Source organism: Neopsephotus bourkii, unplaced genomic scaffold, assembly GCF_033783945.1.
Source record: "Neopsephotus bourkii isolate Nb327-2 ecotype Australia unplaced genomic scaffold, CSIRO-AGI_Nbou_v1 NB_1445, whole genome shotgun sequence".
Lineage (NCBI taxonomy): Eukaryota > Metazoa > Chordata > Aves > Psittaciformes > Psittacidae > Neopsephotus > Neopsephotus bourkii.
Window position 1 is genome coordinate 308,665 of NW_026901922.1, and position 20,710 is coordinate 329,374.

At 56.0% G+C, this 20,710-nt stretch overlaps 1 protein-coding gene across 1 annotated transcript; it reads right to left on the minus strand.

The window, feature by feature from the left end:
• Positions 1 to 1,659: 1,659 nt before the first annotated feature.
• On the minus strand, positions 1,660 to 16,296 carry FAIM2 (Fas apoptotic inhibitory molecule 2). The gene is made up of 12 exons (XM_061368745.1): positions 16,074 to 16,296; positions 14,452 to 14,632; positions 11,725 to 11,828; positions 11,535 to 11,599; positions 10,890 to 10,943; positions 7,749 to 7,799; positions 7,246 to 7,285; positions 6,771 to 6,808; positions 5,651 to 5,738; positions 4,927 to 5,022; positions 3,310 to 3,363; positions 1,660 to 1,862 (listed from the first exon to the last, which is right to left on the minus strand). The coding sequence occupies exons 1-12, from the start codon at positions 16,086 to 16,088 to the stop codon at positions 1,713 to 1,715; spliced, it is 936 nt and encodes a 311-aa protein (XP_061224729.1). The 5' UTR covers positions 16,089 to 16,296; the 3' UTR covers positions 1,660 to 1,712.
• Between the last annotated feature and the right edge of the window lie 4,414 nt (positions 16,297 to 20,710).

A 20,710-nucleotide genomic window follows, 5' to 3' on the forward strand; every position in this document is an offset into this window, starting at 1 on the left:
CACATCAGTGCAATGCCAAATCAGTGCAATGCCAAATCAGTGCAATTCCAAATCAGTGCAATGCCACATCAGTGCAATGCCACATCAGTGCAATGCTAAATCGGTGCAATGCCAAATCAGTGCAATGCCACATCAGTGCAATTCCAAATCAGTGCAATACCAAATCGGTGCAATGCCACACCAGTGCAATGCCACATCAGTGCAATGCCACATCAGTGCAATGCTAAATCGGTGCAATACTAAATCAGTGCCGTGTAATGCAAAATCAATGCAATGCAATGCAAAATCAGCGCAGTGCAGTGCAATGCAGTCTCCTTTCTCCCTGAAGCCACTGGGGATTCGGGTTCCCTGCTGCTTTGGGGTGGAAGCTACAGGCGAAGGCGTCTCCTGTGCCCCTGCACGAGCAGGGCCACGGGGGTGAAGCAGCTCCCTCTGTGCAGTAACTTTCCTGCGCCCAGAGCACGTGTGGCCGCAGGATCCAACATGTGAAGGGGAGCAGCCGGGGCAGAGGAACGTGCGGGATGGAGCGTTGGGGCTCAGCCCGTCCCCCAGCGCGCTGGAGGCAGCTCCGTGACGCACTTGCCATTCCCGGGGCGATGGGAGATAGGGCTCCTATCAGCAGCAGGGATCGCGTCTCGAATGGGAGCAAAAGGCTGCTTATCTGCAGGGTTAGACATTAGCCAGCTGAGCCCCCAAAGAGGGGAATGCGAGCAAGGGCAAGGTGGAAAGTTACCACCAGTGCCCTCACTGACATCCCTGTCTGGGATAGGAGAACTGGGGAAGGACCGGAGCAGCAGGGAGAGGCATCAGTTGGGGCAGCAGGAATTCACCTCGGTCTGGGGGTTTGTGACCATTTAAGCACATTGATCTCACACAACCAAGGTGGTTTGGGAAGGGTCAGATCCTTATGGTGGGTGTCTGGATGTGGCCTCTCATTCCCCGTGTTGGGATTTGCAGGCTCTGAACATCAGCTTCTCCCATTGCTGCCAATAATCCTCCCATGGGATCCCACCTCTCCCAGGCTCCTCAGGGAGAACTGACATGGGAGGCAAATCCACATCACTTAATATCCTGTTATCCCACCCTGGGAAGGAAGGAAAGAACATTCCCAGCCCCACAGCAAAGGACACACAAGGATTCCTTCTTTGGGGAATGAGGAATGTCCCCAAAGAGACTGCACATCCTCAACAGCAGGTTCCCTTGTGCCTGGAGGACTGCTTGCTGGTGCATCCATAGGTGATCCCATGCTCTACATTCCTAAAAGCAGGCACTACAAGGAACCTCTCCCAATGGATGCAGGAGAGAAAGGATTCCCTGAGCCTTTCCCCTTCGTTCAGCTGCTTTTCCTAGCAAAATTCCCTACTCCTTAATGTTCTATTCCCTTTGCAGAGCTGCTCTGCAGCCCAAGAGGTGCAGGACCCAGGCGACTCCACCAGCCTCTATGGAGAAGATCATGGTCTCATGCCTCTGGTCTGGTTTGAGCTCAGGAGGATGGAGGGAGCAGAAGACACAGAACACTTAAGCCCCGTTTTGCTTTCTGGCTCACAAAGACCTAACAGCGTTATATACAAGCTGCAGGGGCACCGCAGGGGCTTTGCTCAGCTGCATGGATGGAGCTGGGGCCAGAAAGGGTGGATTTGGTTTCGTGTGGTTGGATTTAAATCTCCCTCAAACGCTCGCATCTCGGCAGCCGAGCTGCTGCTTCGCTGCGCTCACTCCTGGCTGGAGCCAAAGAACTGGAGGAAGAAGGAGAAGATGTAGATGATGTCCAGGTAGATGTTGAGGGCTCCGAAGATGTATTCCTCAGGGCTGAGCGAGTACCGGCGGTTCCCCATCAGCATCTGGGTATCCAATGCCAGGAACTGGGAGGAGAGGGGGGGAAAGGCAGTGCAGTTACAAGGAGGCTCAGCACAGGGAGGTGAGAGCACAGAGAACTTCCCCCAGTTGCTTCACTGCACGCAGGGGAAAACGCAGCCACCTCTTCTGGGCTGTAGCTGCAGTTTAAAGGCTCCAAACAAGGCACTGAACAAGCTGCAACTTTCCCCTTTGTTTCTTAACACTCGAAGCCAGAGCCCAATTGTGACTCCAGGCCTTTTCCTCCATGCTTCATCCATCCCAAATGTGTCCCGGGATCAGCTCCGGAATGGTTCTCCCTGTTCCTACTTGTTATTCCCCACTGCCTCACTTCAGAAGCCGCCACACAATAAGGTGGCCTGCACCCAACACAGCACCACCAGGACAATAAGAGCAGGAAACCCCAGATCCCAACGGGATTTAACACCAACCACCCCCAAGTGCTTGGGGCATTGAAACCATTGAAACACGGGCTCAAAGCTGGGATCAAAGCCTTGCACATTGGGGCATTGCTTCAAGCCCAGCATCTTCTCCCATCTCCCCTTTGCTCAGCAGCGAACACCTTGACAGAGGCTGGCACCTCTGCCCTCCCCAGCCATAAATCACAACTGATCTCTCCAGACACCATCAGGCTGGGCTGAAGGTTCCTTGCCAGGTCCTGACTGAAGTTTATGGGGTAATTAGATGATGTTGAGCCCACTTGTACTTTATGGAGCAGTCCTGAGCCGTGAATCATGGCAGGAGCAGCCGAGCTCCCTTGCAATGACTTTCATAGCTAATAAATGCGATTGCTCAACTGCTCTTATTCACCACGTGCCCAATGGGCACCGCCTTGGAGCCTAAGGCAGCCTCCTCCTGACCCCCCCCCCACCTCCAGGTAACACCGAGCATCTTCCCAGACACCTCCCATGGCTGGGTGCAAGCACGGCACTGCTGGGACTTGCTCTGGGAAGACACTCGCAGGAGGGAGCAATGAGGAGCAATGGAGCCTGTTCAGTGTTCCTTGAAGGAGCTTCCCCTGCCTGCAGTGAACCCGAAACCCAAACCATGGCCTCCCGCTGGCTTCCTGCTGGTCCAGCTCATCCCCAATCCTTGGCTTGCTCCCGCTCCACCGCCTCCAATGGACTTTGCTTCCTCCGAACCCCGCATCCCTGCTCCCACTGCTCTGCTGCAGCTTGCTCCTGGCTTCTCCCTCTCCTTTTGACCCTGGATCTGGGGTGTTTTCTGCTGTTCACACCTTGCACTGCGCACGGAGCATGGGCTTGCCGATGGCACCACGCTCTGCACCGGCGCTGTCACGTACACCAACACCTCGGGATGGGGCTGAGGTCACCGCAATTACTCCTGAGCTCTGCAATCCCAAACCTTCGCTCTTCCCCTTCCAGGCTAAAAGCACGGGATCCCAATCCTGCTGCTTTCCCTGCCAGCACATTCCCGGGAGCAGCACCCACTTACCATAGTGAAGATAATGGCACCCAGCAGAGCGTAGATCGCATGGAGCCAAGGGACCTAAAGGCAAGGAATCCATCAGTCAGTGCCTGGGGGGGGAAACCGCTCCATGAGGATGTGCACAGGAGAGGGCTGAGTTCTAACGGGGAGGATACAAGGGAGGGAAAGGGCTCTGATAGCCCGGGATGGGTTCTCATCACTTGCACAGTTCCTATGGTGGACATTCCCATGGCAAAGCACACGTCACCGTGCCTCAGTTTCCCCTCTCACTACGGCCTTGGTGTCCATTTGGGTTTCTGAAGAGCCTCCTTCACCACATATCCCTATGGAAAACTCTTGGCACCATCCTGATGGGAACACCTTTTGCGGCAGCTCCCCAAGGTGTCTGTTACCCCGACACGGCTGATCCCATGGGGAGCAACACGGAACACTTCCAAGAGGCAGACCCAGCTTCAGCTCCAAGGTGTCCAAGTGCTGGAGCCCCAGCAGGGAAGTCATGGGGATGAGGAGCAACGCTCCCGCTGCGGCACAGCAGCGCTGATGGAGGAGGCGCCCGCATGGAGCTGATTCAACCCCAGCTCGCACCCTGCTCCTCAGAGACAAGCTCATTACAAGCCTGCCCCGAGCTATGCTTATCTTGACACCGCAAGATAAAGAGCAGTTGGCTCAACAGCTTAATGGCAGCGGCGTGGCGCTGGGAGCTGCTGCACCCGCACGTTTGCACAGGGGGAGAGGTGCATCCCCAACGAGACAACCAGAACCCAAGCCTGGAAACGCAGGTCCCATCAGCAGAGCAACCGCAGGGGCAAGCACCAGGGAGTGCCTGTGCAGGTCTGGTCCTTAAAGCATGACTCAGGTGTCCAGAAAAGCCAAGTGAGATGGCAGGGATTTGGAGGTGATTTAAAGGCTGCTTGTGATGGGAGCTGGGTGCCTGCAGCTGGGGGTGACTGACACAGCCCCACACACCTTCCCTCTTTTGTCACCATCGCTGGGTGACAGCTCACACAATGGGACACTCCTGGATGGAAACCACACATCCCGTCCTGGCATGGCAAAGCCTCTCTCAGGTGTGGTCACAACCAGCTCCCAGTGCAACGCAATGGGGTCAGAAGCACAGCCAACGCCAGCAGTGACCGGAGAGGCCATAGGAAGGGGATGAACCCATGTAAGAGCAGTGGGAAGAGCATTAAGGAGGTCACTCTTCACCAGCACCCATCATCACCCTCAGAGGTGCTTATCCATGAGCTTGTGTGGGGTGAACACAGCCAGGTCTGGAGAGACAGACAGACACCCCATGGCACTTGTCCTGCCCTGAATGCACAGCAAGAGCCCCCCATGGGGCAGGACAATGCTTTAACGTGCTCATTGCACTGGTGTTACTGGAGGGGAAACTGAGGCATCGGGATGGGATGTGCCATGGGGTCACTGCACAGCTCCAGGACAGAAGCCCCAGCCCAGCGCTGTCCTTGTAGGACATCCAGCTGTACAACACCCGCCTGCTCCTTGTGCACTGGGACCCCTCTCTCCATCCAGGCCCTGCTTTGGGCAGCTCAGCTCCAGCTTCACACCAGGATGGTGGCACTGGGAGGGAGGGGGGGATGGAGGGCACAGCTCGTTACTCACATATTGGTAGGGCAGTATCACGGCCAGGATAATGCCACCGAAGAAGAGGACCATGAGCATCACGAAAAGCACCCCCTGGTAGGAGGTGAAGTCAAACTGGGGGGGTGAAGAGCAGCACGTTAGAGAGGGGCAGAGCCATGAAATGGGGCAGTTGAGGGGACCCAAACCCCCTCCCAGGGCCATAGAGAGGGACCTCCCGCAGCAAACCCATCCTGCTTCACCTGCACATACAGCCCAACACCAGCCTGGAGGAGAGAAGCTGCATGGAGAGCTCAGAGCAGCTTCCAGTGGCTGAATGGGGTTACAAGGATGCTGGAGAGGGACCTGCAGCAGGGACTGGAGCGATGGGACAAGGGGTGATGGGTTGGGTGGGTTGGAACTGGATGATCTTGAGGTCCCTTCAACTGAAGCCATGCTGTCCTTCTATGGCACACAGAGCCAAATGCTTTCCATATCCCTTTTACTACCACGGGCAAGGGCTCAGTACTCATCACTTACCTCAGTCCCAGAAGCCCATCATACACGTTTGTGCCTTCTGTCCCCCACAGCCTAACCCCCCCATTCCAGCCCCATCTATACCCTGACACATCCCTCACCCCTCATACTCCATAACCTCCACTTTCCACCCCAGCATCCCTCAGGTTGCTCCCGTATCCAGAACCCTACAGACCCCAGCACTGCCTGAGCTGCTGCTTCCCAGAGGGGCTGAGCAGCAGAGTTTCACCTTGGTCTGGAAGCTGAAGATCACAACGGACAGACACACCAGGGCTGTGATCCCCAGGCACAGGAGGACGGACTTGGTGTTGTAGTAGCTGCCAGATCAACAGGGACATGGGCAAAGAGGGGTTACAACAGCAGCGCAGCAGAGATGGGCAAGGAAAGCGAATCCCAGGGTCACAAACAGCACTGAAATGGTCAATGTCCCCCTTTAATGTATAAAGGGATGAGCAGGGAACACCACAAAGAGAGTAGTGGGGTTTTCCTCCTGCTTTAAATAAGGAGGGTGTGCAGGGGGCACATCTGGAGCTCCAGAGCAGCAGAGATGGGGACGTGCTGTAACCAGCTCCCTGTGCATGGACAGATGGAGAAGGGGGAGGATTCAAACGGGTAGGGAATGAAAATAGGATGGCAAATATCCCTGCAGCACAATGGGGAAGCTGCAACCCCCCTTACGCTACGGATGTGCTTGGAAAAGGAGGGATTTGAATGGAGAGAGGCCGTTGGAGCTGGTTTGAGAGCCTGAGCACCGGTTTGGGTGCTCAGCCCTAGGAAAAGGCAATCTCCATCACCCTTTTGGTGTGATCTGCGAGCAGCATCACTGGCACTTTCCCCCCTCGCTGCTGATGCTGTTGCTCTCTTTGTTCCAGCACGGATCCATCACCACCCCCTGGCTCATGTGCTGCATCACCAGGGCCCCACGTGAGCCAGGGCTGAGCCTTGGCCCTGTTGTAACAGGGACAACGCAGGCACAAGGGAGCAAGGGGACAGGAACCCTGAATGTGCTGGAAAAGGTCTCTGTGTGCCACTGCAGCCCCATGTGCTCGAGTGGGAACGGGGAGACCACAGGGAACGTGGTGGCCTGGAGCCCATCCATGCAGGGTCTGCCTTGTCCCTGGCTCTCCAGTGCTCTCCTGCAGGGTTTAGCCCAGCCGGGGCTGTGTGTGCCTCAGCTGTGACAGGGAAGGGGATGCCAGCACAGGGCTTGGCGTTAAGATCATTCCCAATAGGGATGCTCAGGCTTTGGAAGAGCTCCAAGCAGCAGCGCCCCATCTGTTTCAGGCATAGGGAAGGCTTTTCTGCAGGGCACAGGACCAGAAGCATCCAGAGACCTGTGCTCAACCTACCTGGAGAGCATCCCAGTGAGATAGGCCATGGAGAGAGTCTGGGAGGGGAAAAGAACCACGTTACTTCTGCATTCTTATCAAGGGGAGAGACACACAACAGAGGCAGAGATAAGGGCAGGGAAACCTCACACATGCTCCAGAGGAGCAGTTTTCACATAGTTCCTAATCCTCCAGTGATTGATGTCCATGAGGCAGGTTAAAATAAGGGCAGGCCACCCTCTCCATCCCTCTTTCCTGGGGTAATGGTTGGACTTGATCATCTTAAAGGTCTTAGTCTATGATTCTACCCCTCTTGTACAGGATGCCAGCACCTACCCCACTTCCCACCACTGGACAACCCAGCTCAATCACAGCTCCTGAGCCCAAGTGCAGGGCAAGGAGGGGATGAAATTCCTGCTTTCTGCAGGAATCCATATGGATTGGAGCCAAGCTGGGGGCAGGGGCAGGGCAGACGTGGTCCATGCGTGCTACTTACAAAGATGCTCAACAGGATGAGATTCCATGGGAAATACCTCCTGCAAGGGAAGGAACTGGTCAGAGGAGCAGGGGTAGCACAACAGAAGGGGCTGTGGCAGGGGTGGTGCGAGGGGACAGTCATTCTGGTGGGGATCAGAGTGGGTTTGGGGTGTTCCTAGACCAAGAGACCATCACATCCCTGTGATAAGGGATGTCCCCGTGATAAGGGATGCCCCTGTGATAAGTGCCCTGCTCCATGGAGGGCAAAGAGCATCCTCTGCAGTAGGATGCAGAGGATACAATGAGCATTAGGAGCTCCACAGTGATGCAACCTAAGTTCAGCTTTTCATGCCCTGCTGCAGCATCCCACAACTGCATCAGGCTGGAAATACGGCTCCCACTGCCACCACTACAGTGGGACCAGGTCAGCCTGACCCTGCATCTCTGATGCTGCTGGGGATGCTTGAAACAAGAGGGGAACTCATCCTTTGCTGTATGAAAGCCAAAAGGAAAAGGTTTTACCTGGGCCCGGAGCAGCAAGCGAGGATCAAGTAGGTCACAAAGAAAACAGCGCTGCAAAGAGGAGGAAAAGAGGAGCTTAGGGAGGCAAAGGCAAGCATGGAGCATTAATGGAGGAGAGGAGTCTCCAGGTAAGTGCCAGGGCTTTGGGGCACTGTTTGGATTGCAAACACCGTGGCTGATGTTGGGTGGGAATCAAATCAGTTATTACCTGTCATTGAAGCTGCTTCTGCATCATTGCAAAAGGCAGTCCCAAGGTGGGACCAACACAAACACCTCTGAATGGGTTTAGAGCACTCAGGTCCAGGGCAGATGGAGCACACAAGGTGTTTTCCTGGACACCTCATCACTGCAGGAATGGAGATGGACAGAGTCTGCTCCATCTCCAGGCACTTCCTGGCTTGGGGGCATCAAGGCCGGGTTTCAGCAGTGCTTGAGCCAAGATTCACAGGGCTGGTGAGAGCCACTGGCTAAGGGCTGTGTTAGGGGAACTGGTCCCATGTTACTGCACCAGGGCTCAAGGAGGGGCCCCAAAGCAGAAGGGTTCACTAAGGTCAGGGGGTGCTTGAGCTCAGAACCCCCCCATGTGCTGGGCTGCACCCCCAGAGCATGAGCAGCAGCTCAGGGAGGGGATCCTGCCCCTCTGCTGTGCTCTGTGGGAGCCCACTTGCAGCACTGGGTGCAGTGCTGGAGTCCTCAGCATGGACATGGAGCTGTTGGAGCAAGGCCATGAGGATGCTCAGGGGCTGGAGCAGCTCCCATAGGAGCCAGGCTGAGAACATTGGGGCTGGAGCAGAGAAGCTGCGTGGGGAGCTCAGAGCAGCTTCCAGTGCCTGAAGGGGGGTACAAGGATGCTGGAGAGGGACCTGCAGCAGGGATGGGAGCGATGGGGCAAGGAGTGATGGGGTCAGACTGGAACAGGGGGAGTTCAGGTTGGAGATAAGGAAGCTCTTCCCTATGAGGGTGCTGGGGCACTGGGATGGGTTGAATGGAGCAGGTTTGGATGCTCCATCCGTGGCAGTGTTGAAGGCCAGGTTGGAGCAAGCTGCTCCAGTGGAAGGTGTCCCTGCCCATGGCAGGTCATTGGAACTGGATGAGCTTTAAGGTCCCTTCATCCCAAATCATTCCCTGACTCCCCCAGCTCACAGGGGGTTACTTCTCTCTCAGAGCCCAGCCCAGCTGAGCACTGCAGCACATGGGGGATGCTCTCCCTGCTCCGGGGGTTTTCCCATAGGCTGCTGGTTTATGGCACGGTGGGAACCTGCTTTCACCCAGTGCCCAGAGGGGGAAGCAGGTTCCGGGCGTGCCGATGGCTTCTCGATAGCCACTCGCTCCGCTCTAACCCAGCAACGTGACTGCAAGCCCCACGGGCCGTGGTGAAGGCAGCAGAGATAAAGCTGAGCGCTGCTCTCCCCCTGGGAAACCAGGAAAGCTGGAGTGGACGTGGCTGAGGGGATGGGAGGAAAGCACAGAGGGAGCAATGAGAGTCCCTGTGGTTGTGCATCGCCAGTGCAAGCCCTGTGGCATCTCCTCTTGCTTGATTCCGTCGCCCCAGTAGGAGAACACTCCACAACGCCCACTTTGGTGTTAGAGGTGTCCATAGGGTTGGGAACTTTGTGGATGAGGGAGATGCAGACCCATGATGGAGACATGGATGGAGGGAAGGGGTGTCTCGCTCGACAGACAAAAGTCCCTCAGTACAGAGCCTGGTCCAAGACAAGTTTGCTCCTTACTTGCAGCACTGGGTGCAGTGCTGGGGTCCTCAGCATAAGGACATGGAGCAAGGCCAGAGGAGGCCATGAGGATGCTCAGGGGCTGGAGCAGGTCCCATATGGAGCCAGGCTGAGAACACTGGGGCTGGAGCAGAGAAAGCTGTGTGGGGAGCTCAGAGCAGCTTCCAGTGCCTGAAGGGGGGTACAAGGATGCTGGAGAGGGACCTGCAGCAGGGATGGGAGCAATGGGACAAAGGGTGATGGGGTCAGACTGGAACAGGGGGAGTTCAGGTTGGAGATAAGGAAGCTCTTCCCTATGAGGGTGCTGGGGCACTGGAATGGGTTGAATGGAGAAGGTTTGGATGCCCCATTGCTGGCAGTGTTGAAGGCCAGGTTGGAGCAAGCTGCTCTAATGGAAGGTGTCCCTGCCCATGGCAGGTCATTGGAACTGGATGAGCTTTAAGGTCCCTTCAACCCAACCCATTCCATGGTCATGATCCTATGATTCTATTGAAACACAGGAAGAGGCAAATGCTACTGACCAGGAAGCTCCAAGAGATGAACCCAAAGGTCGAAGCAGAGCTGAGTCTGGTCTCCCTGCAAGGTAACCCTGCTTCTCCCATCTACCAAGTGGCCAAGGAGGAGCACACTGTTTCCCTTGAGGGCACAGAGGCGTGTTGGTGCCTGTCCCCTTCCATTGCTGCTATTCTGGGTCTCTTCTCAGTTATATAAGTGCTGTCTCATCTCCGGCTCTGGACACGCTTCATGCTTTGGGTGTGAACACATTAAACCGAGTTCAAGCAATCCCATCCCTGATGCTTCATGAGCAGCAGCAGCACGAGTGGCATCCAGGAAACCAGCACAACCGCACATAGGCCAGCACCAGCTCCGAGCTGAGCTCTGGGACCACGCTTGACTAAGGAATAGCATCCTAAAGAGAGTGGCTCCGTGATGAGACCCAATCCCACTCAAACACAGCCAGAGACACCCTGATGCCTCCAAACACACACACAACCCCCTTCACTGCCTGCACCCTCCTTCACTTCTGATGGGTACCAAGGCGTGTGATGTGAAACCAGGCAACCTCCTTGCTTCCAAAGGGATAATCCCAAAATGAAGCCTCCAGGGTACCACTCGGGGCTCAGAGCTGGGTTTCTGCCCCAGTTTGTTCTGCAGGAACCACTCCTCCATTTACTTGGAGCCTGTTTTGTAGGGTTCCTTTCTGGAAGCATTTGGAGCAGCATCTCCCATGGCTCGCACTCATTTCAGTGGGATTTCCCTCTTCTCACCTCTTATCCATGAACTTCCCCAGCTCCCCCACACACACACACATCAGAGCAATTCTTCACATGCAAGACACATCCCCATCACCGCACCCCATCCAGAGCTGTTTGGAGCACACGCAGCCATAGGAGAAGGCAGAGATACTCACTAGGAAGCCCAGTACCAGGCAGAGTGGGTCTGGACGTACCCCTTGACGGGCTCGCTGCAAGACAAGAGGGAAGGGGTGCTGAGCAGGAAGCATCAGAAAAGCCAAGCACTGCACCGGGTGCTGCTGAATTCAAGCTGGGAACACCCACAGGGGGGATGCAGCACAGGGGATGGGGAAGGAACACACACACAACCCCCCCCCCCCCAGGGATACATGGATCTTCCCAATGGCAAGAAAACCCAAGCTGCCAGGTCATGAAGTGGCCCCACTGCTATCAATTGCACCCTTGAGCTTGGGAACGGCCACTGCCTTCTCTGAGAGCGAGACCAAGGAGCCGGCAGGGATGCATTATTTATCCTGCAGGCAACGTGAGCCAAGGGCAGGGGGGATTTGCTCCTGCAGGGGGAGATAACCCCATCCCCAAAGCCCATCTGCGAGAACTCCCCTAAGGAAGAACCCAGCAGTTCACACTCGAGGCCCTTTGGATACACAGGACATAGGGAAAAGACCTCTGAGGGGTCCCCCAGGCTCCATTTCCCATTGGAACACACATGGCAAAGCTGCAGGTACCTCCAGAACCCCCTCCCCAGCCCCAGGCAATGAGGAGCAGGTCACACACAGGACAAAGCATCACAAGAGACCTACCAGAAGGTGAAGAAAGCCACGATAACAACAGTGACCAAGAGCTGGACCATCAGGATGGAATAAACCTGCAATGAGAGGAAGCCCATGGGTGACCTGTGGGCTCTCTGCTTCCCAGCCAGCCAAACCACTGCAGCCGGCTCCCTCCTGGGGTCCTGCTTCCATAGGGAAAAGTGGGATTCCAGCTCCTTACCTTCCTGATGAAGACCCTGCGCACGCTCCTGTCATCCCAGCTGAAGGTGGTGAGCATCTCTGTGTCCCCTGGGTACCCACCGCTGCCATAGCTTGGGCTCGTGCCTGGAGCAGAAGCCAGAGAGGTCAGGTCCCATCTCCCATCTCCCTCCCCAGCAGCAATAACGTGGCCCCAAGGGAGTGCTTGGGAACCCGCACTCCAAGCTTTTCTCCTTGCCTTGCTGGGATACCCCTGCTCCCACCTCATCCCTGCATCCTATTCGGACCATCTCTGAGAGCAGATGGGGAAACCACGCTGCGTACGGTGAGGGTGAGGGGGTTAACTCCTGCCTGTGGTGACACCGGATCTCCAATGGGAATTAGAGAGCTCCTGTCGGCTCCTTGCTCAGCTTTCACTGAATGCTAAAGCATCTCCCAGCGGAGCTGTGACTCAGCACCTCCCATGCTGAGGATTCCCTCCCTGCTGGCGCTCAGACTCTGTCTGCATCTTGTGCCCTCACCTCAAAGAGCAGCTCCTTACAAGCAGCTTCTCTGTAAGATCCATCCCTAGATCCCATTTCCATGCAGGGAGCCAGTTAACAGCGAGCCCAAACAAGGGGGAACCAACGCCAGTGACTGCCTGAGCCCAGACCATCACCCCACACCACCCTATCCTGCTGAAGGCTCTGCAATACAAGCTCCTGTTGCTGGAGGTGCCCTGCAGGTGAGCAAGGAGAAAGCCTGGACCATGGAGCATCACTTTGCCTGAAGGGAGATGCAAGGAAACCCTGGGAAACCTCTGCTGCTGGGTGATGGCAGCAGTGAGGATGCTGCAGGGCAGGGGCTGCAAGAGAGACCCAAAGCAGCAGCTTCTCCCTGCTGAGACCAGAGGCTCAAATGAAATGAATTGGCCTTTCCATTCTTAAACCTCAGGCTCAAGAAACCCTAAAGCAAATACAAAGCCATCGTTGGCTCAATGCATCATCCCCCTTCTGCAAACATCCCCTTCAGTGTTAGCAGCGTTATCCCTGCCTGAGTTCCTATAGAACACAGGCTTAGGCGACTGCACCAGCTCTAAGTTCATGTTTGACAGATGCCTCCCCTCCTTCCCAAAGCTCAGTGATGCTCACATCCTCCATGCAGGAGGAGGAAGGACCCCCTCAGCCTCAGGATACAGGCTGCAGGCACCAGGAAACCCAAGGTCTTTGCTCCTGGATCTGCTCTGGTTTAGCCATCCAAGTTGGTTGCTCTCATTGCAAAAGCCTCATCATGCATCAGGAAACAAAGCCCTTGTGCTCTTTGTGTGCTTAATCAGCCTCTTGTGCCTCCTTCTATGCCCCAGTGGAGATGAATCTCGGGCAGTGCATCCTCCCTTCATCACTGTGAGAGCTGTCATCACCACGCAGGGCTGAGAGCACCCCAGGGCCACATCCCCACGACACCTCAATGCCTCCTTTGTCAGAGCCATCAAGGCATCTAAACACCGTATTAGACACCTAAGTGCCTCGGAGGAATGGAGGGTGCCCTTCTCCCTGGCACCCATCACCTCCCCTCCGTGGCCACAGCCAAGGCAGCAATGCAGCATGTCCTGAGCTCCAAAACACACCAGTTCCTTCCAGTTGCTCCCAGTCCCATACAAGCTGTTAGACACAGCACCATGGCTTGTGTCCCTGCAGACCCTGGGACAGGGGCTTGTAGCATGGCCGAGGAAAGGGGGGAAGAACATGGAATCAGAGAACACCAGCAGGGATCAGGGAATCCTGGCAGGCTTGTCAGGGAGGGGACAAGAGGTGACACATCACCTAAACAGGTCCCTGGGGTAGCCCACATCCCAGCATCCTTAACCCATTGGGGCTTTACCCATCCTAATCCACCAGTAAGGAAGACCCAGAGGTTGCTGGAGCAAGCTGGGAGGTTCTTTATCCCCCTCTTTCTGCCTCCTGAAAGCAAACAGGGATGAAAGCCTGTGAAACCATCAGTGTGCAACTGCACATCGCTCAGAGGGGTCTCACTCGCTCTGTCCCCTTCTCTAAGCATCCCCATCCGCACTGGATGGAACAGGCAGGGAAAGCACAGCTGAGGAAGGGGATGGAGCAGGGATACTGGACTCGAATGACATTAAACCCAGTCCCTCCAGCTCAAGCTGTGCTGACCAAGCACTTGGCCACCCCACCACCCCTTGACCACTTGCCGGCCATGACTCCTGCATCATCCCATTGGAGCTGGAGCACAGGGCACAGTGGAGCCTTTGTTCCCCTGTCGCGACCAAGCAGGAGCTGCAGAGAGCACCCAGGGAAGAAAAGCTGTTTGTTTGCTCAGGAATCTGCCTCGCACTGGAGCAACTGAGCCCTCGAGTGGCGCTGCTTCAGCCTCGGAGCATCTGGGCATCACTGATGGACCACACTGATCCTGCCAGCTCAGCGGCTTCTCTCAAAGCTGGGCTGGAGCAAGAGATGGAGGGGGGGGGGAGCTGCTGCCTGCAGAGCCAGGGGACCAGGCTGGGAGAGGGGATTATTCCCATCCCAGCAATGGGAAGGAGAGCAGAGCGCTGGAGCTCAGTCCCACCTCAGTGTCGTCTAGTGGTTGGGTGAAGCTACCTATAGATAGGGACATATACAGCTTATAGCTGCAGCTCTAGGGTAAGCTCTACCGTGGACCAACCCAGGCACCGCATCCCTGCATCCCCACATCCCCACAAGCCCATAGGGGGAATCTCTGCACCCCTGACTACAGACACACAAGGACTTACTGGGGTCCACGTAAGCCCAGCTGGGGTGCAATGGGACTGATGGAGGAGGAGGATAAGCACCCGACTTCATCCCTTCTCCCGCTGTCGCCTCTTCGTAGCTCGGAGGTGCTGGTGGAGCTGAGGCATTTTCCTTCTTCTCCCCCTGCCCCTCGGAGCTGGGGGGTTTGTTATTCACCGAGAGCTGCACAGGAGGAAAGGGGGGGGGGGTTAGAGCATCAAACCACCCTGCAATGGGGACCCAGTGGGGCATAGATGGAGGTCTGGGGGTCCTCCACTGGAAGGACCCTGCGCAACTCAATGGACCCATCCTGCACCCCCAGGATGGAGCAGCTTCGAATGTGGTTGAGGGAAGAGATGGGGGAAAGAGGGGGCATGTTAAAGGGGATGGAAAATACAAGCTCCCAGGTCTGAGGCAGACACAGCCTTGCCCTGGGTCCTTTTGGTGCCTCTGGCTCATGTGTGATGCTGGGAAACATCCAGAGGTTTCTCTGCTTTTCAGCCTCCTTCTGCCCAAATTTCCCCTTCAGCTGCTGGGTAGAACCCCCTGAACTCCTCCATCTCCATCCACAGACCCCAGCAACTGCTCTGGTTTGGTGCCCTCAGCATCTCCTTCGAGCTCGTTCCTCTCTGTCCATCCGGAGGCTCAGCCCTGCTGCTCGCCATAACGTGGAGATGCAGCTGAGGGACTTTGGCATCGCTCAGACCATGCAACCCAAGCAAAGCGCATCCTCAGGCTACCTGAGAACCTGCTTCTCCTTGGCAGCCTTACCCCTTTAACCTTCGAGATCTTTGTCAGACCTGAGCCTGTTTCCCACCCTTGCTGCCAATGGGGGTGCCAGCGCAGTGTCAGCATCCCCGTGGATCACAGGGATGTGGGGCTGGAACCAGGAGAAGCCCAAAATGAAGGCGGCAGACTGACCAGCACTGCAACAGGGGGCACAGTCCCTGTAAGAAGGGCTTAAACCAAAGGTGTGCCAGGCACAGGGATATGCACCAGGAAGCAGATCCGACTGCATTGGGATAACAGTGCCACCTCGCCTGCCAGCCCATAGGGACCATCCTCACCCCATCCTTCATTACATACCCTTGTGTGCGGGGTGGTCAGCATCATACAAGACCCACACCCTCCTGCCGGGAGGTACCCAAGCAGATGCAGATGGTGCTGCTGCATCCAGGCAGCCTCCAGCCACCGTTGCCATGGCAACGATGCACTGTGATGGATGCATGACCCCCCCCCCCCCCGCCCTCCCTTGGGTTCAGAGCATTGGAGAACCCCAAAATCAGAGCTCCCTGGGCCAAGGATGAGGTGCTGAGGGCAAGTGCTGGCTGCTGGGGGTGGGTATAGGTGGGAAACACAAGCACCCCATGAGCCCCCTGACATCGGGATGGGTCCAACAGCAGGAGCTGAGCTGAACACGCAGCACCAGGACAAGCAGCCCCCAGCCCCATAACAACACAGCCCCCCCGCTGGGAACTGCCACCCCCCATAGCACCGAACTGGGCTCTGGTACCCAGCTCCCCTCCTCACAATGGTTCTATCCCTTTACCCTCTCCCTTCAACCCGCTTTCCCCCTCTCAACAGGCGAGCAGGACCCGACACCCAGCGCTGGCCTCCCACCTACCTTCCCCTGGGTCATGGCTCCTCACTGGTGATGCTGCCGGAGCAGCAGGAGCTGGGAAAGGGCCGGGGCTGAGCTTGCACCTCCTCGTCGGGTCCCTTCCACCCCTCTCCAGGGATGTCTCGGGGCTGCTGCAGCCGCCGCAGCCTCCGCAGCCTGCGCTGATGCCTTCACCTTCTAGCAACATCCACGGAGGGAGGGACTGTACCATTCCCAGCCGGCAGCACAGGGGAAGCCGGGAGAGAAACGGCTAAAACGGGAGCGAGCGGCCAGCGATGTGGGGGATGCAGGGATAACAGCGTGGGAAGCAGCAGGACAAGGGATGCTGGACTCGGGGCTGGGAGGGCAAAAGGGAAGGAGATGGGAAGGATGCTTTGCTGCAGCATCCCTGTGCTGCTGCATGGGCTGGGCACAGGACATGGGCTGTCCTGGGGGGCTGGAGGCTCCTGTGGGGCAGGAGAAAGGCCTGAGCTCGACTCCATAACATGAGAGCAGCAGGGAGAAACTGCACAAAGCACTGGATCCCTTCCCAGGCTTTGCATGGATGGGGGACAGAGAGGATAAGGCTCATTTGCCCCATATGCGTTGTCCTATCTGGAGTGATGCAGCCACAACTGGGGGGCATAAAGAGGGTTTGGAGGGGTCCCAGAGCACCCAGCAGACCATAAGCACCATGAAGCCCTGCACTGGAGCAGCCTTATCAATTCAAACCCATGAAGGAGGTTAAAAGGGGAGCCCAACATCCGGCCCAGAGCATCTCCAAAGGAAGAAGCACAACGTGAATGAGACTTTGCCTCCCATGACAGGGTTTAGGGCAGGGATCGGAGCCTTGAGGGCACAGGGAGACGGAGACATCTCCTCTTGCACCACAGGCAGCAGGCAGGAGGGGGAAAAAACCTCTCTTTACACAGTGAACTGCTTCATATGGGCAGAAAACCTGCCCAGGACAGAGGAAGAAACAGTACAAACACAGCACACCCTCTACCCAAACACATGGAGAGACAGGCTCGTGATGGATGAGAGCTGTCAGCAGAGCCTTGCGCTGGGTTCCCACCAATGAAAGCACCGTTCCAGGACCACACTCGGGCTGGGAGCTGTGCCCCCATATCCCAGCTCTCCATATCCTCCCTCTGCTCCTGCCCCAGCCCTTCCAAGTCCTTTAGTGCTTGTCATGCCATAAACATCACACCTCAAATGAGCTTCCCAGGTCTATAATACAGGTACAAGAACTAAATCAGCTTATCTGCTCACTCACAACAGTTCAAGCCCGTGCAGAAGGGGGTAAAGGGACCATAAGCATCATGAAGCCCCTGCACTGAAGCTGTGCTAACAATTCAAGCCCATGCAGAAGGGGCTAAAGGGACCATAAGCATCTTGAAGCCCCTGCACTGAAGCCGTGCTATCAATTCAAGCCCATGCAGAAGGGGCTGAAGGGACCATGAGCATCATGAAGCCCCTGCACTGAAGCAGTGTTAGCAATTCAAGCCCATGCAGAAGGGGCTGAAGGGACCATGAGCATCATGAAGCCCCTGCACTGAAGCAGTGTTAGCAATTCAAGCCCATGCAGAAGGGGCTAAAGGGACCACAAGCATCATGAAGCCCCTGCACTGAAGCAGTGTTAGCAATTCAAGCCCATGCAGAAGGGGCTAAAGGGACCACAAACATCATGAAGCCCCTGCACTGAAGCAGTGTTATCAATTCAAGCCCATGCAGAAGGGGCTGAAGGGACCACGAGCATCTTGAAGCCCCTGCACTAAAGCCATGTTATCAATTCAAGCCCATGCAGAAGGGGCTGAAGGGACCATGAGCATCACAAAGCCCCTGCACTGCATCATGAAAAAGGGCCTGGCTGCACTTCAGGCTCCCTAAGAAGAGCATGCAAGGGAAGGAGATTGAAGAGCCCATCCCCACGCTCAGCTCCCGCAGAGCAGAGGCAATGGACGGGTTAAGAGGGAAGCATGAGCTGGAAATGAAAGAATGCAGCCAGGCAAAGCAGAGCTGGCAGCGGCAGAGCCCAGCCCCAGCCATTCAAGTGCACAGGGGCTGCAAATACTTGTCAGGGTTATTCAGAACCAGTGAAGGGAACCACAAGCTCCTCAAGGAGCCTCAAGGGCTGAGCAGAGGCGTCAAACTGGGCAGGTCCCCAGCCAGGGACAGAAACTGAAGCCAGGGAAGCTGGGCTGGGCTCGTGATGCCCCTTCAAGCACCGCATGAGCAGAGGGGTCAAGGGCTTGGGAACTGAAACTGCAGCTGACACAAGGCATTCGGGTGAGAGGAGACACCCATGGCCTTAACTCATCACCTGCAGCCCATGAAGAGGGCCTAAAGGGACCAAGAGCATCATGAGGCCCCAGCACTGAAGCAGCGTTTATCAGTTGAAACCCATGAAGGAGGCTAAAAGGAGAGCCCAGCATCCAGCCCTGAGCATCTCCAAGGGAAGAAGAGCAAAGGGAAGGCAGGTTCTTTGGTGGGATAATGCAGGACCCCACATGCTCCATCCCCAGATGAAGATGCAGCAAAGAGCTAAAATGCTGGAAAAACCCTCAGCAAAGAGGAGCAGATCGCATTGCCCACCACAACACCCCCCGTCCACCACGCTGTGATCCCCAAGGCCCATTCCCACCCTGTGGGCTCTCAGGCCGTGCAAAGAGCATCCTTCTCCGTCAAAGAAGCTGCTCCAAGCCTGGTTCTTTGCTTCCCTGTTTGAGCTGGAAGCTCTTAAATGTGCCAAGAATGTAATGAAATCATAGAATCCCAGCATGGTTTGGGTTGAACGGACCTTAAAGCTCACCCAGTTCCTCCCCTCTGGCAGGTTAAAGCCATTCCCCTTGTCCTGTCCCTACATCCCTTGTCCAAAGCCCCTCTCCAGGTTTCCTGTAGCCCCTTTAGGCACTGGAGCTGCTTTAAGATCTCTCCTTAATGATGATGGCATCACCTGACAGATGCAACGGGAGCATAAGTGCACACAGAGCAGAGCCCAGGCTGTGATGTTCACACACAACAACCATTCAGCATCCCCCTTCCTTCCCCCTGACCATCCATGTGGTTCAGCTCAGTGTCAGGATGCAGCAGCCCCATCCTCCTGCACACAACCACCTTCAATCCTCTGCAAAGCCAAGAGTGAAAACCTCTTTGAAGGCTGCACCCTGCCAAATCCAGCAGGGATTTCACAGGGATTAAAGCAACTTTGCTGAGCACTCAATCACATCAAAAACAAGGTAAAGGAAACCTGATGGGATAATTAAGGGATCTGCTGCATCAACCGACACGGTGGCACACCCAGGAGCCCTCTGTAAAGCTGCTTTCCTGCAGCCCCAGGGGGATGTCCTGTGTCTCAACCCCCCCCCACTGGCACCCCATGCTGTGCCATGGGCACCAAATCCAAACTCCATGTGAAAAGGGAGGAATTCCCCCCAGGCTCTGAGGGTGCTGAATTATCCATGGATTATTCGTGGCAAATCCTGCCACCAGGCCTGGTCCCTGGGCTGGAGATTAAGATGAAAGCTGCGAACATCAGGGTGTGCATGAGGAGGTGTTAAGGATAAAAGCAATAAAAACGCCCTTATTCCATGGGCATTCCTAGAGGAACAAAGCCCAACCCTCATCTCCATCCTGCCAGCAGCCCCAGCTGGGGTCAGAAAGGACCTTAAAGCTCCTCCAGTTCCAAGCCCTGCCATGGGGACACCTTCACTAGAGCAGCTTCCTCCAAGCCCTTACCATGCAATATGAGGATCTGGACAAGGCAGAACCATTTGGGGTGGGATGCTCTTAGTGTAATTCAAGCCTTGAGAGCCAATACTGTTGCCCAAGCTAAAACCACCCCAAATCAAACCCCAACCCTCCATCACCCCCTTTAGACCCTCAGTGCTCCATTGCCTGAAGAAGCTCCTGCAACCTGTACCCAGCTGAGCTCTCTTTAAGCCTCAGAAAGGCATTTTAACCGGCAAGGGCTCAAACTCCAGTGATGGGCAGATGTTGGGGACCATTCAATGAGCTCTTTGCCCATGCGTGGGGCTGAGATAGCACCAAGATTTGGGTTCTTGGAGGAATTTGTCCTGGTTTCATTCAGGGACTCTGGAGCGGGGATTTTGGTGGATCTCAAGGACCAGGGTCCCAGCGCTGAGGTTTAACCCTAACCAGAAGCAGAACGCGGGATGCCCACGGGGAACAACCACCCCACACAGGTCTGCTCCAACCAGGCGAGCAGATCAACACGATGAGGAGGCACTGCCCAGGATTAGGCTGCTCATCGCTGCCAGAAGAACGGGTTCCCAGCCCCGGCGTGCGCACGGGGTGCTGTGAAACGAGAGGAATTGCATAAGTATGCAAACCTGCCCCACAGGGATGGGGGACGAGGGGGGGGGGACAGAACAGGTTTCGGTGACACTTGGAGTGACACCTTCATGCCACTGTGCAGCTGCTTCTTTAAGCTCTTAGGGAGGAACTGGATGTAATGCAAGCCAGGGATGCGCACCGGAATGTGAAGAATCCTCATGAGCCTCCCCCCAAGGAGGGAGCCTGGTGGTGCTGCTGCAGCTGACACCAGCACCAGGCAGTCCTCATAGGATGGTTAAGGATGGAAAGGACCTTGAGATCATCTCAGGTCTACATAAGATGGAGAAAAAGCTTTCTTGTGTGCG

Excerpts from the sequence above, each read along its gene's own strand:
- FAIM2 (XM_061368745.1), bottom strand. Across the intron at positions 11,600-11,724 it reads GCAGGGTCTTCATCAGGAAG|GTTTATTCCATCCTGATGGT; the intron begins GTAAGGAGCTGG and ends CTCTCATTGCAG. Across the intron at positions 7,286-7,748 it reads GCTTGCTGCTCCGGGCCCAG|GAGGTATTTCCCATGGAATC; the intron begins GTAAAACCTTTT and ends CTTCCCTTGCAG.